This window comes from Manacus candei, unplaced genomic scaffold (assembly GCF_025592945.1).
Source record: "Manacus candei isolate 608988 ecotype Guabito, Panama unplaced genomic scaffold, ASM2559294v1 h1tg000008l, whole genome shotgun sequence".
Taxonomy (NCBI): Eukaryota; Metazoa; Chordata; class Aves; order Passeriformes; family Pipridae; genus Manacus; species Manacus candei.
Window position 1 is genome coordinate 6,318,169 of NW_026138056.1, and position 17,592 is coordinate 6,335,760.

Consider the following 17,592-nt stretch of genomic DNA (forward strand, 5'->3'; position numbering starts at 1 on the left):
AGCAGAGCGGAGAGCGCTCAGGGCAGCAGCCCCCCGCCGGAGGGCTGCGGGCAAGGAGGGAGGCGGGAGAGAGAACCGGGGGGCGCTGCCGCTGGAAGCGCCAGGACCAGCCTGCCGAAGAGCCAGCGGGGAACTCGAGCCCCGCGATGAACTTCCCGAAGCCTGAGAACGAGCAGGTGCCCGGGGAAGGGCAGGCACATCCGGACAGCCTCGCCCAGGACCTCAAAAACACGGCTGTTTAGCGGCTTTTTCCTCCTACGTGCCAAGCTCCAAGGGAGCAAGGAAACAAGTTTGGTCCCTGGAAGAAAAATACGGGAGGAACCTGGCTTGGTACCCAGAAAGAGCAGTCCCCGGGCTTCCCAGGAGACAGCTAGATCCTGGAGAGGGAAACCGGACCACTGGCCCAACGAGCTACTGTTATATTTCGTCTCACTCATCCTTCTCCCCTCACAGCTCCCGCCATCGTGTTCGAAGGAAATCCACAGCACGGTGCCCTTAAACAACACAGGAGGTATCATACCACAGAGTAAACTTGAAAAAAAAAAAAAAAGAAAACAGGACTGTAACAAACCCTGGTTTCAAATCAAAGAACCCATCAAATCATTATCTAAGGGGCTGAAACATTTGGAGCAGCTACATTTTTATGAAAAATCTGCAATTGAAAAAAATCTGTTTCACATACCCCAATACTAGAAAATTGTCTCATTGTAAAGAAGATGCAGGCTAATGCTAAAAACATCTGTCTTCAGATTTCCTTTTAAGATAGTATACTGCCAAAATACTTTTATTGTTTCCTGCATCCCAAGTATTTTTGTCACCAGCTTGTTTTCTAACACAACCAATACTCCTGCAACCCAGTTTATCTTTTCTTTCTGCAAAACTCGTAATTATTCCTATCTCATCATTTTCTCACTTCCAGCCATATATGTTACTTTTTACTACTCTAATAAGTATCTGGTGGAAGTAACTTGTACCCACTTACCAGTTGTTAACACCTTGCAGCTTTATCCATTTTTCCACTTCTTTTTAAGCAGACAATACAGATTTTTGCAGCATGTAAAAATTTTACAGCCACACTAAGAAGAATATTTCACTTTCAGAAGAAATTTGCTTTTTCTTCAGCACATTTTTTAGATCTGAGTGATGTCAGGAAGATATTCCTGTAAATAAAAGCAGGAACAACTTCTCCTTCCACAGGTATCTAACAAATTAAAAATGGGGAAAAAAATTACAGGGCACGAACTACATATTAATTGGCTTTACTATGCTTGAGTTACTATTCATTCTTGACTGGCACTAGCAGTGATGTAAAGATGGGAAAGAGCCTGCTGTCCATCCAGTCTCTTGTTCACTGCACCAGGAAAGGCACCCTCGCCCTTCACACAAGCACAAGGATTAAGTTCTCTGTAGCAGCTCACCTATTAATTAAAAATCACTTCAATCCAAGGACTTTAAATCTCTTTTCCAGGTAACCAGTCTCCTGCACAAACTTCATTTTTTTCAGAAATAATTTTGCAGACATCAGATCCCAAGCATTCTTGAATTATTTATGGACTGGAGGGTAACAAATCTTTTTCATGAATATCTGTAACCTCCTACTAATAAATAATTAACTGTTTGCTCATTAATGGTATTAAAAATAAAAAAAGTGTTAAATTTCACAACACAAGTAAATTTTTTTTTAGTTTTTCATTGAACCTCCTTACATATTCCAGAAATGCAAAGTTTTGTTGTATCAAGTTTTAACCATATTAAGAAATTCCAACTAATAACATGACCAATAAAATTTATTAAATATTATATTTACAACTATTTACATATCCCTTCCATAGATTAATATTAAAATAGACAATATACAATTTAAGAATTTTAATTCAAAGGCATTTTGTTGGAAAAAATAGGCTCTATTTCGAGACCACCATATAAGAGCAAAAGGGTTTTTTTCGTTTTACACAAAAATATTTTCAGTATAGGAAGTCACAGGTATGGCATTACAACAGCAGACTAATATGAAATATGATTTTGTAAATATTACAGTTGTTTGGGTATCAGTTATTGAAGGAAAGGAGTTAAGAGTCCTGTGAAGCATGCAATACAGTTCAATTCTTTTACAGTTATGGTGATGAAACAAGCAGCTAAATCAAAATGCATGCCATACAAAAAGGAACTGCCAACCAGGAACACACTACACGTAATAAAAAGTACAACTTTGGTCCAATAAAACATTAGACAAAAACAGTTTTACATTTAAAATATCTATTTTATACAGGTTTGAACATTAATTACAAGACTATTTACATTTGCACAATATGTATAAAATAAATTATTAAAAAATGAAGACAATATTACATCTTTTTCCAAAAAGAAATTTGTACAGTAATTTACAAAACATAATAAGTTTAATTGATTATTTCCTCCAAATCTTACATTTTCTTCCACAGGCTTTTTCATCATTTTTCTGTGGGAGTTCAACTGTTACTGAAATTTCATAATACAAAGCTTTATAGCAGATTTTAAGTATCATTTGGCTCTGAGTGGATGTTTTACTTATTAACAGCTTCCAGCGCTGTTAACTCACCAGGTTTTGTCATCTTTTTCAGCAATAAGCTCTAAAGCTACAGGCAATTTTACACTACATGTAACAGCATTTACTGGGAATCTGAATTTAAAATTTGCATCCATTTTCTGTGTTTGAACAAGAGTCCATGCCACGCTTCTCTGAAGGAACACCTGAATTATTGAGAAAGGTAGTATTCCACAGAATTAAGTGCTCCCTCTTAAAAGAAAAATACATCTGTGTATCCCTGCACCTCAGCCTCTAGCTGTCCAAGGGGAAGGGTGAGCCAGAAGATGCTAATTGTCATATTGGCGTCAATTCAAAGTCATCATTCACATCAACAAGAGGAACATAAAACTCCTGAATTTCATAAATGCTGATAGATTTGTATGTAGCAGGATCAAGTTCTTGCAGTTTAAGCTGCCACTCCAGTCTCTGTACCGCATTTAACGCCGCTGCTTCGTGCTGCTGCCTCATCAAAAGGCATGTCTATTTTAAAATTGAGGAAAAAAGTTATTTCAGTATTTGAAAAAATAATGCAACAAGTTTGAAAACAGGAAATATATCTAAGAGCCCCTCTGGTGATAGTAAGTAACTCCCCCAGTACGTATTTAGAAATTTGCTGATTATTCCATTACACTACATGGCAGCAAAGGTCAGGTTTTTTATACTGCTGGACCTTGTGTTGCCCTTAAAACCTCTACAAAAGCCTATGATACTGCACTCAAATCTACTATTTATTAATTTCATCTTCTCGATGACATTAGTTTTCTTTTTTAAAGTGGAAATAGAAAGGAGTATACCTTTAACTTGTCAAACTTATCATCAACGTCCTGCAGCCATGACATAAACTGTCTTGCATTAAATCGATCCCTCACCGAAGTTTTGCTGTCATCAGTCTGCAAAAAACCCAAAAATTTATTCAAACTCAAAGTTACTTGACGATTCAATCTTAAATATACTTTAAAACACAAAACTTACTCTATGGGATGTAAACAATAAACAATCCCACCCGATGAAAACATGAACTCAAAGTACGAAGGTATTTATGAGCATAAATGCTGACCACCACTTCCACTGTGAGCCAGCTGCTCACTCAAAATGGGTATTTTCAGATTCCCTCAAGCTATTTACTGTGCTCTACTTTTCAAATTTAGAGTAGGAGGCTTAAAGATTTATGCCTTAAAGTCTTAACTAACAGAAGTCAGAGCCTTCAACAAAATTACTCTGTTTTCTTTAAAATTCAGTAACAAATTAATATTCCCTCAGGGAAAAGCAAAAACATGGAAAACTTAAGCAAACTTCAATGTATTCAATGCAATAATAAAAAATATTTTTACCATCAAAATCCCCAAAGGGAGATTAAAAAAAGTGAGCAGACCTGTCTTATGCCCTGCCTAATGAAAGTTATTTTTAAAATGCCAACTATTTCATAAGAATCTGGAATGTCACATCTGTCCATTGTAAGAAACTAGATACTCTATATACATAGTCCTAAAGCCAGACTCTGCCAATTTAACATTTAAATAATAATCACTAAATAGAACAAGCTGCTGTTACTCTTTAAGGGAGAAAAAAAGACACTGCAGGAACTTGCAAACTGTAGCAACGGGAAGAACAGAAACAAAAAAGGCCAACCAAACCTGCAGAGATTGACATTTCTAGAAAAGAGCTGAGATTTCAGATGTGAATGACAGCTGAAAAGGCTTCTTCTAGAAAGAGCCCTCCTTAGCACTGATCTTCTAACCACGAGCTGGAGACATTTAGGTGAACTGTGACCATCTAACACTCTGTCCACCAAAAACTTGGGCATTTTTCCTCCCACTTCTTTGGTTTGGTCCTTTGCTTGAGTGCAAAGGACAGTCCTCACAGTCACTGAAAAGGTGCTGAATGCTATTTCCATTTTTGTTAGTTACAAGAACTGTTCACAAAATACATGAGATTGTATTATCTTGCAGATACAGCTGGAGCCAACTTTTGGGTGAGAATCCATGAAAGGTATACAGATCATAATGTACACTGCTTATTCCAGGTTTTAATCAGGACTAAATACCAACACCGAACATGTAAATAAGATGGTGCATATAAATAATGTGGAGCTTGAGGTGATTTTGAAAAAAAAATATTTCATCTGGTAGCATTCAACATTTCACTGTTGGTCATCTGTTTTTTATGGAGTGGTTCTGGTGGCTGTCTTACAAAGAGGAGGAAACTTTAATGTGGGCGGTATCTCCACAAACACTTCCAAATTTCACAAACTAACTTCATCATTTCACACACTGCTGCATTCCAATTCTCTGGATTACTGATAAAAATTATCTTATATTCTGGTAATTTTTTTGTTCCTGTTTAAGCTGTATTTGTAAGCTTCTGAAACATGTTCTGTTTATGACTGAAATTTGTTTTCATAAAAATCAGCAGAGCAATGTTCTCATTGTATCCATCTCATAATTTCTGAAGGTGAAAGAAAACCAGGCGAAGTACAAACCAGAAAAAGACATACATACACCTATATCCTCTAGTTATTGTACACTCAAATGAGGCCCAATATAAGTAACAACCTATAGTGAGCAAAATCTTAATTCCAGGCAAAACAACGACAATTTCAGGATGGGAACAGAATTCTCTCCAAATGCTTCACTTGAGTCAGGCTGGAAAGACCTTTTTGTCTGAAATGCTGGAATACCCATCTTTACCTGAGCATCCAGAGGCACGTTATACACCTCGGCGTCCAGGAGCACAGTGCAGGCACTGAAGGGCAGTGTTTGATTTGCCAGGGTTCGCGCTGCTCGGTAATGGACACGCAGAACCTCTTGCTCGTTAGACACAATAAGCTTTTCCTAAATGAGTAAGATATCAACATATAAACATGCATTTGGTAAATTAAGCACTCAAAAAAAGTCCATTTATTTAAACAGTTCTTTTTAGGGCTTACACTTTTGAACAATGTGAGAAATGCGCCGCCGGGGGCAAGGAGGGGTCGCTCTTCTAATCAAATCCAAAATTTCCATTTCATGATGGAAAGAGTGTCCTGTGAATGTCAGAACTGAAAACACCTTCTCCTTATCCTCAGCCCCCACTGAATGTCATGCCCAGACTTTCCACTAGGCAAGTTCTATTTAACAAATGTGGTGAAAACAGAAAAGTATGAGGAGCAGTGTTAGGATATAGATTTGTGAGTCTTGACTGTATGAAGATTTTTGTCACATGCTTGTCATGCCAGGCACAATGGCCAAGAAAACTGAAGCAGAAATATAATTTGTGGGGTTTGTTTCTTTTTTTTTTAAGCAACATGCAGAAACTCCAGAAATTCACAACTGGATAAAGATTCTTTCCTGAACTGAGACAAGAAAATATAACTCACTTAACTTATAGCTGTATAAAGTGGACTTCATTTGAAAAACAGCCTATTTGAGCCAAATAACTAAAAATATGCAGAATTTTGTAAGACATAAAAGAATGTATGTGTTTACTGCTCTGCAATATAATGGCTATAATTTTTATCAAAATAAAAGAAGGTGGATTATAATATTATATTTCCTGTTTTTTAGAAAACACAAAAAGTACTTAGAATCATAGAGTGGTTTGGGTTGTAAGGGACCTTAAAGATCATCTAGTTCCAACCCCCCTCTGTGGAGAAGAACACCTTCCACTAGACCAGGTTGCTCAGAACCCCAACCAACCTGGCCTTGAACACTTCCAGGGATGGGGAATCCCCAACTTCTCTCGGGCAATCTGTTCCAGTAGCTCATTGCCCTAACACTAAAAAACTTCCTCCTAATATCTAATTGAAATCTCTCCTCCTTTAGTCTAAAACCATACCCCCTTGTCCTATCACTATCTGCCTGTGTTAAAAGTCACTCTCCCTCTTCTATGTAAGCCCGTTTAAGTACTGGAAGGCTGCTGTAAGGTCTCCCTGGAACCTTCTCTTCTCCAGGCTGAACAACCCCAACTCTCTCAGCCTTTCCTCATAGGAGAGGTGCTCCATCCCTCTGATTACCTTCTGTACCTGTTCCAACAGATAAACATCCTTCTGGTGCTGGGGACCCCAGAGCTGGATGCAGTGCTCCACATGGGGTCTCACTAGGGCAGAGTAGAGAGGGATCACCTCTCTCAACCTGCTGCCCACATTGCTTTCAGTTACAACTAATCTCCTCAGTCAGAACTTGAACCATGTTTACAATCTTTGTGCTTTGTATTTTATACCTAGCCTTACACTGAAATACTAAATTCAAGTAAAACCCTTCCCTCAACTGTTTTGTTAAGCCACATTGAAATCATCAATTGAAAATCTATCACATCGGGTCTTGATGAGGCAGCTGCTTGTGTAACTGTGTGGAAATAATTAAGATACATGTTATATCAGAAAGGCATTCTGCCTGTGTCCACAAGCAATCTGGCTCACAATACTGACATCTAAAGCTAGGTTGCCAAGGAAAAGGTTTGGGCAGCCTAAAAATAATGAATACTCCTAAACCAGGAGTATCTTCTCTATTTCTGTATTCAAATTCCATGATGCCTACAGATGTAGTTCTAATATAATTTTGGGCAGTTTCTGCCAGCAGAATATTGCAAAAAATGTTTTAGTGTTAGAGCCACATGTGTCTTCTCTCAATATAGAATTTACTATTTCTTAAATTCTTTTAACTCCATCAATTTGGTTCTGAAACCTACAACCATCATGAGCTTTCAAAACCACAGACCGAAGCTTTCTTCCCATTGCCTCTGGGATAAATCTGGGCCAGAACTTAGAGCAACTGACAGGAAAAAGCTGCTATCTTATCGACTTCACTGGTCTGCTAACAGTTGTCCTAACAATTTCCCCCCCCCCCCCCCTTAAAAGTTTCTCCAATTCATAAATTTGGATAGAAAACAGATTGTTTAACAAAACAAAACATTGTTAAATTGAGAAAAATGTAGTCTGTCCACTGAAAAAGAAAAAACCCCAAAGCTTAAATTTGGGAAATAAAAAAATTAGTCTTACCCTTTCAATACTGTGCTGTAAACGCAGTTTCATCCTTACAACCTCCTGTTGTTTAAATAGTTCCTTAAGTGGCTCTGACAGTGATGGAGGTGGTGTAATCTGTGGAAAAAAAATTATAAATAGTACAGTGAATATGTATTTAACATGTTTAGTATTGCCTGTATGACCTATTAAGAAAACCCAAGAAACCATAAAGCAAGGTATGTTTTAGGGAAAATACGAGTTTTTAACTTTCCACTAATTACGTGACTTTGATGTATTTGCAATGAAAGGTTTTAAGAATTCTTTACCATAAAAATTAATAAACCCAAATGAAATAGCATTTCAAGCTGTTTAGTACTTTTAACCAGTCACTGTCAGCATTCCATAGCTGTTTTTTTAAAAGGGCTATAAAGTAGAATATAGTAAAAATACAACTTGCTTTCAGTCCTAAAGACTCTTTAAAGCACAGCTGTTCATTTCAAGAAGATAAAAACTGCCTAGAAAAATGCAAGAGCAAAGTAAGAAAATGAAAAGTACTGTTAAAAAAAAACCCCCCACTTGATATATTCATACAGTGGCAACAGCATTTTATACTGCACAAAAGACAACCCTATTTACTACCACTGATACTCTGAAACCAGAGCTGAAATACATACCTACAGGTATTATACTCTACCTAACACAAACATGTAAACATAAATAGTTCTCTGCAATAACACAGATCTTGCAACTGTGAAGAAGTAATAAATCCATTATGGAAATACAGACACACTGCATTACTAGTATCAGTCCTGTACCTATACACTCTAGTAACAAAGTGATTTATCTACCAAAAATTATTCAATTATTATTATACTGGAATATTATTTCAGGACATTTCCCCTCCATGCTGGAAGTTAGCCAATGTCTGTGGAATTAAAGAAAATACTGAAAAAGTAATTGCTGTTCATTCCTTAAGTTATTATTTGTTATGACATTCAACTCCTTCACATTTCAAACTACTATGCAGGATACACTTCTCTCAATGAAAATGGTTTGGCTCTCGAACCAGTAACATTTATGGCATATGCCATTTTTTATAAGTCATCAGTATTAAAAACAAATATACACCAAAAAACCCAACAAACCAAACCAAAAACACACCAACAAACCACAAACACATACTGGAATGATCTGTCTCAATCATAATGGGTATCAGCATGTTTTAGCTTAGCATCCATACCATCTGAACAATTTCACATCAGAATCACAGAAAGGCCTGGGTTGGAAGGGACCTTAAAGATCATCTACTTCCAACGCCCCTGCCATGGGCAGGGACACCTTCCACTAGACCAGGTTGCTCAGAGCCCCATCCAATCAGGTCTTGACACTTCCAGGGATGGGGCATCCCCAGCTTCTCTTGGCAACCTATTCCAGTGCCTCACCACCCTCACAGTGAAGTATTTTTTCCTAATATCTAATCTAAACCTGGCCTCTTTCAGTTTGAACTCGTTCACCCTTGTCCTGTCACTACATTTCAAATGTTATTCCCTTAAATTTATGGATTGTTTTATTTCGCAACAGAAATAAGAATCAACACTGTAAAAACCACCTGGAAAGGACCTGATCATCCAGACAACAAACTTGTGTGGACTTTTATTTAAAAGTGTAGGAGAACTCTGCTTCTGCACAGCCACAGCAGATTTTGTTCAGCCCTGAGCACAGATTATGTTCAGACCTGTGTGGCAGCAACAGGTCTCTGTAACCCCAGGGATCACTACTGCTGCTGGATACATCTCTAAACTTCATATGCTTCACTCCAGCCCAGCCCAAGATGGTTTGCCAAAACCTACAGCTAAATACAGGGCTGAGTTTGGTTACAGTCATTTATGGAATGATCAATTTTTTCCTCTCTTCTTGGAAACTCGGAAAGAGTGAGCCTTGGATCCTTAGAGCCCAAAACACAGGATTTGGGTAGTCTCACACCACCTGCTGGAAATCCCAATTTGTGAACCAGCACGAGATTCGGACAAAGGAAATCAGTTTCTCTGAGACCAGAAAGTCCAAGTTAAAGGTTTCAAGGCAAGAACAGCCAGAAGAGCCTCTTGGGCCTTCTAGCTGGACTTCGAAGAACAGAGCATGAAACTGCACTACACAAGGAAAAGATGCCCTAAGTTTTTAGTATAAACAAAGTTATCAAACTATTTTCTTAAAGGCCCAGGCCCCACACAGAAGAGAGGGAAACTGCTTCAGAGCATTCTCTGTTCCCAGTCTGAGAAATGACCCATAAAAGCTAAGGTTCAAGACGTATTCTCACCTCACATGAAAATCAATTAACAAAGTTTCTTGCATGCCTTGCATCCCTCAAACCAACTACAGCAAGAACACCAACTCTTTACTGTATAAATTCACTTGTGCCCACTACAAACCTTCTCTCATCTATGTCATCCAAATAACTGGCCTGCTCTAATGCTGTATTTAATGCATTTAGGAAACAAGTTTCTGAAAACATCCCTAAAATTAGGTATTACCACTGAAGTTTCTACAGTAATGCCAGAGAGACTGGACAGAATCCCTTTTACTAGAAACATATCTGCTAGATAGCCATCAAAGACTGGCAAAGAATCCTGGGATCTCCTCTCAGGAGACAGTACAGGTATGACTGAACCCCGTAGAACATACCAACTGAGCAATCTGAAAGGCAACACAGGCAAGTACAATTCAAACTCACTCTGTTACAAGATTCAGGTTTGCTTCTTTCTATTTTGAACTGACCTGGTCTCTCTTGTGTTATGTTTTCTATTTGCATTGGTGAGAGGGAAGCCACAATTCATATGTGAATACCCTTACAACCTTAAGTGATACAAGTTATAAATTACAATATATAAACAAGGCTGCAGAAATCAAATTTTAGCATACCATCTCCTGGTTCCCACCTACAGGATGTTTGAAGTTCATCAGATAAACAATGCATCATTAAATTTCCAATGCAGAGTATGTTACACAAACTACTCCAAGTCTCGGAGTGTCAGAGCTAAATGTATTATTTTCTCACAGACCTCCACACAGGGGATATCTAAACCACCGGAATATCTACTTTCTCATATCCTATGTAAATTGATGAGGCAAAAGTTTAGTTAACAGAGAATTAAAGAATCAAAGGAAAAACTGTAAAACAAACTCAACAAAAAGGTAATTTTACAGTTACTTATTAAATTTTGCACTATAGGCGTAACACCATGTATATGATACTAGTATTTCCCCACTGTAGAGAGACTAGGCATAGCCCTTATTTTCACACTGCTGGACAATGTGTAAATTAAACAAACACCCATTTCTGAGCATGAAATGATCTCTGGTTTAGCAATACTCCTCTTTATGACATTTGTAATAGGAACTATTAAGACTGTGATTTTTAATGGTGACAAAATAAAATTATTAAACTGTATACACAAGCAAGCTCTGCACAGAAGTTAAATCTGAACTTCCAATAATTTTGTAAACAGTATCTTTTTCTGGAAAGAAACATGGGAAATTTTATCAAAATTGTACATTTACACAAGTGACAGTAAGTAAACAAAGCATTTAGTTGCATTGCAGATGATTTTTTCAGACAAACAAAACTGAATGCTTAGAATATATTCTTTAGATTAAAACTCATGCTGTTTTCTTACACTTTAATCCTAACGAAAATAAACATCAATTTCCTAATAATTTACTTTGACTTCTAAGAATTTCTTTTCTTCCTTTTTCCTTCTAACAGTCTGGAATAAAAATCTCCACCTGTTCTCTCTACAACAGTAGAAGATTAACAGGACCATCAAAGCATATACAAAACAAGTAATAGTTTAAAACATCACTATCACCAGAATATGAGCACGTAGGGAAGCAAACCAGAAATCTAAATAAAAAATCAGTAATGGTAATCCTTCAATTACATATTCATATTTTTATCAACTTTTTTTAAGGAGGGATTTCTTTTCAATGAGTAATTGAAAACCATTGAGAATGGGGAGCACACATCCATCTCTATTTTCTAAACCTGTTACCCAAGAATTTGCACTCCACCACCTAAATTTATTTTCAATAAGTGCAGAGTCCCTATTACACACAGCAAGAGAGACAGGAAGTATAAGGCACTGCTTTAATATCAGGTCAATAACTCTCCCCTCCTTATAGTGTCTACAGGCATTGCCATTTATGACAGTAAAATGAATTCTATCGCTCAGGTGGAAAATGGGCCAGGGAAAAATATGTGCCGTGCTTCTCTACTTTCTGCCTATCCCAAATAAAGCACTGAAGTGTGATGCCAAAGCAGAAAGCTGTAGCTTGGAAACAGTATGTACTTGACTAGCAGCTGCTATAAAAAAAAAATAGAATCTCTGCCTCCAGTGATAAAGATGTTATAGAAGCTGCAACATCTACTGAGAAAGATTTGTAGACTTGGGGAGGCTGACAGCCTGGTACACTGTGGCAAAGCTTACTATACACCCTGGTTCACTCACAGACCAACTGAAACAGCTCCAAATGAAACAGCTTTGAATAATTAGTTTTAACAAAATTTTTGACAGCAGAAATTCAGAGAAGCTCTCAATATCTGATTTCACTTCTGAAAGGACAGGCTTTATATTAGTACATACTTTGAAATATAGTCTTTGTGCCTTTTACAGGTGTCCTACATGGCCTGTCTTACAATGACTGTGAAACCACTGTTGATATTTCCACTAGCCAAGGCTTTTAAATATGACCTTATTAGTCAATATTAATTTGGCATACGTCAACTTACTGTTTTCAGCAGAATATTCAGAAGCAAGTTAGGAAGAACATGAAAGTTACAAAAATAAAACTGAAACATGCCTTTCCCTGTAGTGTATATTTAAAAACCATGTTACTTACAGTTGGGATGCATATCTTGCTCAACGGATTGCCATCCAATAGGTATGAGCCATTGAAGGTCACATATTCATCATAATATTGAGGTGCCTGAGGAATAACACTGCACAGTAATTTACGCTTCTCTTCTATTTTCTTCCTTATGTGCAAGTATTCAAAATAAGGGTTTGCTCTGTCAGAACTGTATGGCTGAATCTCTTCAAGTTTCAAAGAATCAACAATAGCTGCCAGAGACTGCTGGGTTTTCTCCTTGGCCTGCAGTAAAGAAGGGTTTGCTTGCACAGGCTGAGGCACACGTGACACTTTTCTTTTTCGTGGATGATGTACCTGAGCATCATCCTCTTCAGTTAATCTAATCCTTGCTTTCATAGATGCTGATGATTCAGGCTCTTTTTCTGATGTTTGTGTGCAGCCAAGAGAATTCTGCTTGCCCTGGTTAGCGAGCAAATTTGCTCTGTTCCTCGTGATTCTTTGAGGTACTTCCTGCTGTTCCACCTTCTGATCCTCAGCAATTTCTTCTTCTACTTTAACTATTTGGCTGTACTTATGCACCTCTTCCTGTGTAATCTGTTGTGAACTATTTTCCAAATTAGATAAAGAGGAGTACTGTGGTGGATCATCTGCCAACACATTTTCTCTGTCTGCAGTGCAGGGGTTTTTATTACCTGATTCATTCGTAATTCCCTTTGACATTCCTGAACTTAGTTCACAGAGATCAGCATTGGCTTTACCATCAACAACATGTGTGGAGACCAACTTCTCTTGCTGGTCTTTTTCATTTCTAATATCTGAAGTATCTGCTGTGTTACTATCCACTTCACTCAGAGTGTTCTTACAAACAACTTTACTGAATGTGTATGAATTCACATTTAATTGTGAACTGCTATCACTTTCAGGAATACCTTTCTCTAAGGATACCACTGGTAAATCATTCACCCTTTCATAGCTCTGTGAAACATCCTTTGCAGAGCTCTCAGAATATAGAGCAATGGGTGTGTCGGTCTTCTTAATGTTTGAAGGGAAGAGAGCATTTTCCAGCTCTCTGGTACTCATAGCATCTGTATCCAAAGCAGAAGCTGTAGTTTGAACTAGATTTTGTTGTTGTACAAATAATGAATCTTGACTGCTAATGCCTGGTAAAATGTGTTTAGACACAACTGGAAGTGGCTGGATAGGTAAAGAACAAGGTGACTGTGAAGGCAAAAATGATGCAGATTCTTGAGAACTGGAACTTCCCTTAATTTCAGCATGCTGAGACAAAAATTCAGGTACCTGTTGCTCTTTTAATGTCCTGCTTTCAGAATTATGCATTGCTATAACACAGGTAGTATCTTGCTCTGACACACCACAACCTGAGCTGTTAAACTCATTGTTTAACGAATTAAGTCTGTCAAAAGGCACATCCCATGGTTTGTTTTGCTGAGTTACATCACTTTGACTACACGGCTCTAAATGCAAGTTGGACTCTTCAGAAGGGCTCATCTGAGCAGTATTTTTAACGGTACTTGTACCCGTCATTACTTGCTTGTTGCTAACAACTCCATCTGGAGATGATGTAAAGTTTGACTGCAGTACAGTCATACTGGTTTGAAAGTCTCTTTCGAGCATGCCACACGGTAGCTCTGGTTTAGGAGAAGTGCTAGCGCAAGTCTGGACTGATGGCAGAGCGCTCTGGTTTTCTTCTGACATTTGAGGCTGCTTGCTGTGTTCAGAAACAGCAGCAGGCATGCTGCATCTTCGAACCTCTGTAACAGGTCTACACTCATTTAAAACCAATTTAACATCTTCAACAGATGCTGATCTAATGTACATTGGTGGAAGCCTGTTTGAGAAAGGTGGCTTAATGCGATCTGGCAACTCAGCAAGACCATCGGTCTCTTTCTCAAGAAGAGCTGGTGATTTGGCACTTGCCAAAAATGGTGATTGTGAAAAAGACATTTGGGAATCAGAACCTTCCAGCATGAAGTCTGAATCATATTCGATTACAGGCCTTGGAGTAGTTACTGTGGTATGGCAAGAATCCTCAGAGCTTGCGACAGACAAGACAGACACTGACCTGGAGCTCAGACCCATCTTTTCACTGTCTGATTTGGGGGATCTATTTAAATTATCTAAAGCCAATGAAGGTTTTATAACACTGACACTTCTGGTATCTACTGATTGAGATCTATTACTTGTAGCATCTTTTAGCTGTTTTTCCTTCATACAAACATCTGGCAACTCTGAACTTTTTGAACGAATCAGTTCTTTGCTTTTTACTTCAGCAAATGAGTGTTTGGGTTTTTCCTTCATTTTGTTAAGTTCTGAACAAGTGCGGTTTCTTAAACGTTCCTTCTCTTTCTGTTTTATTTTTTCTTTATGTTTTCTATGCCACTGTTCTATTTCCAGATCTTTAAGGCTCAGCATTCTTTCAAAACTAGTTTGCATTAAATCATCATTGACTAATCTTTTTTCTTTAGGTCGAGCATCCTTTGGTGCAGGAGCTGGTTTAGGCTTAAGTTTCTCATGTTCAAGTTTCAGTTTAAGTAAACTACTTTGATGCAGTTTATCTTTATGCTTGTCTCTCTCTTTGTATCGGTCTATGTCTTTATCTTTTTTATCTTTCTCTCTACCATCTGGAGTTTTCAACAAATCATCTTTTGGTTTTTCTTTCAAAGATGACAGTTTGTCATGCACTGTTTTATTACTTTCTGTAATACTGCATCTCCTTTCCTCTTGCAAGTGTTTTGAGTTTGTTGTTGATGAGATCTCCTTGTCTTTGGATTTGTCTTTCTTTTCAAATTCCTTTTCTTTAGTTCTGTTTTTTTCTAATTTAGTATATTCAGATTCTTTTTCAGACTGCTTGACTTTTCTTTCAGTACAGTGTTTTTCTTTGCTTTCAGCCCAATGTCTGTCTTTATCAGTCTTTTCTTTGTCATGCTTCTTATCAGTTTTTTCTTTATTTTTTTCTTTGTCATCAAGTTTTTTAAGAGTACCCATGCTTTTTACTTTATCATTTTCCTTATGGCATCTTTCTGCTTGCTGAAAACTGGGCTTCTCCTTTACTTTCTCTGTACTTTCACTTACTTCTGCTTTTTCTTTCTCTATCTTGTATTCATGCTTTAGCTTTTTCTCTTTTTCTCCATGTTTTCTTTCTATCTTTTCAACGTCTTTTTCTTTGGCTGAGGTTCGCTTCTCAGTCTTTTCTTTATTTTCCTTTAAATTCTTTTCCTGCTTTTCAGTATCTGTTTCTCTTTCTATTGAATGCATGCTGCCTGCCTCATCTTTAACACCAAAACAGAACAATTCCATTTCTTTATCTGCAAGCATAATTTCTTTCTCTTCTTTTACATCTTTTATTTTTCCATCCTTGAGAAACTTCTCGCTTTCCTTTTTGGTTTTTTCTCTCTCCTCTTTAGTATTTCTTTCTTTCTGGAACTGTCTCTCCTTAACTAACTTATCTTCTTTTGCCATAGCCTTTTCTAGCTTTGATTTTCTGTCTGAAGAAAGAGATTCGTGTTCTGTATTTAACAATGTATCTTCATTTTCATCACTTTTGAAAAAGTTCTCTTTCCAAAATTCTCGGTCAAACTCAATACTTCTTTGAACTTCTTTACCATTATCTTTATGCTTATGTTTTTCCTTCTCCCCATCCTGTTCCTTTTTGTGCTTTTCCTTTTCTCTGTCTTTGTGCTTTAATTTATGCTTTTTAAGTGTTTTACCTTCCTTGTCAATCTTTCTCAAAGTATACTCTGAATTCTCAAATGTTGAGCTATTATCTTCCTCTTTAATTTTAGGACTAGATTTTTCACCAAATTCCAAGTGAAAATCTTTTTGATGATGCTTGCTTTTTTCTTTGTGCTTGCTGGATTTGCCACTAGAGCTTTCTACTAAATAATCAGAATCAGTGTTGTGATCATACCGAACTAATTCAGACTGCAATGTTATTTCGGAACCTCCCGGTGACAAGCAAGTTTTGGTGTTTTCTTGCTTTAGTGGTGTTGACTGCTTTTCACTTAATCCACAGGGATGCTTTGGAGATTTTCCGGCAGTGATATGAAATAGATGTAAAGAAGAATCTTCTTTTGAAGTGAAAGACTTCTTAAAGGTTTCTTCCTCTCTAGCTTTATCTAAAGAATCTAACCCAGAAGGAGCTATATTTGTTACTCTAGCATTTTCTTTTTCTTGCTTTACTTCTTGATTCTCCTTATTTTTGCTCTGATTTTTTACTTTCCTTTTAACCTTGCCTTTTTGCTTGTGTTCATTTGTAACTATATATTCTTTCTTCACTCTGACATCAGAATTTGATGTCTCTGAAACAGAGCAAGGAGAGACTATCTTCTTGTCCTGAAGTATTTCTTCATCTGAGCTTTCAGAACTGGAATACAGAACTCTTGATGGTTTCTGCTTTTTGCTTTTAAATGACTTTGAGAACACAACTTTTTCTTGTTTCACAAATAAGCTGGACTTTTCAGCTTCAGTCTCATCCTCTTTCCGTAGGTCTTTTCTAAGAACATGTTTGTCATCTATCATTTTTTTCATTTCATCTTCATCATCATCTTTAAACTCATACTCATCAAGAGCAGATGGAGGTGGTGCCTTATTAGGGACCACTTGTTTGCTGTTGTTGGCTGCAGGGTCCTTTTCTGCTTCTGAATCAACATTCCCATCTACACTGGAAGGATTTACAGATGGAGCTTCTTCAGAATCTAGGGTAAGAAAACCAAAAATTAGTTGAAAACTGATGGGACACTTCACACTTCAGAACAAAATAGTTCAGTTCAGCAGGCATACTTCTATACAAATGAAGAAAGGAAAAAACCTACTTTAAACACACATAAATCTTTGCACTAGAATTAAGCTTTTTAAGAGAAAACGGTCATGAGAGAAAAAGGTCATGAAACCAAAGTTTTTTACAGCTCTCACTCAGGCATGTAAAAATACTAATTAGTATTTATACCCCAATCTAGTAAAAGCAGTGCATTTTAAATTTTGGAAACCTTGCCTATTGTGAGGTTTATTTTATTTATTTATTATTACATTTATAATATTATTTATCATCATTATACATTCCTGCATAGCCTGACTCTTTCTCAAGGACATCTTACTATGACAACTCATTCCTCTGGGAATTCAACTCTTATGCTCTGTAACAACCAAACTATGTTCCACCACATGAACTATTCAGTCATGTTTCAACAGCAGATGAGCATTTATT

General features: G+C 37.3%; 1 protein-coding gene across 2 annotated transcripts in view; it reads right to left on the reverse strand.

The window, feature by feature from the left end:
* Positions 1–1,769: 1,769 nt before the first annotated feature.
* Positions 1,770–17,592, reverse strand: part of ANKRD12 (ankyrin repeat domain 12) — a 59,193-nt gene continuing 43,370 nt past the window's right edge. For both annotated transcript variants that reach the window (XM_051772583.1, XM_051772586.1), the window contains 5 exons: positions 12,399–17,083; positions 7,542–7,640; positions 5,254–5,397; positions 3,361–3,456; positions 1,770–3,046 (listed from right to left, as the gene is read on the reverse strand). In XM_051772583.1, the coding sequence (XP_051628543.1) occupies positions 2,861–3,046; positions 3,361–3,456; positions 5,254–5,397; positions 7,542–7,640; positions 12,399–17,083 (5,210 nt within the window). In that variant the 3' untranslated portion in view covers positions 1,770–2,860. The remainder of the gene's footprint in view (positions 3,047–3,360; positions 3,457–5,253; positions 5,398–7,541; positions 7,641–12,398; positions 17,084–17,592) is intronic.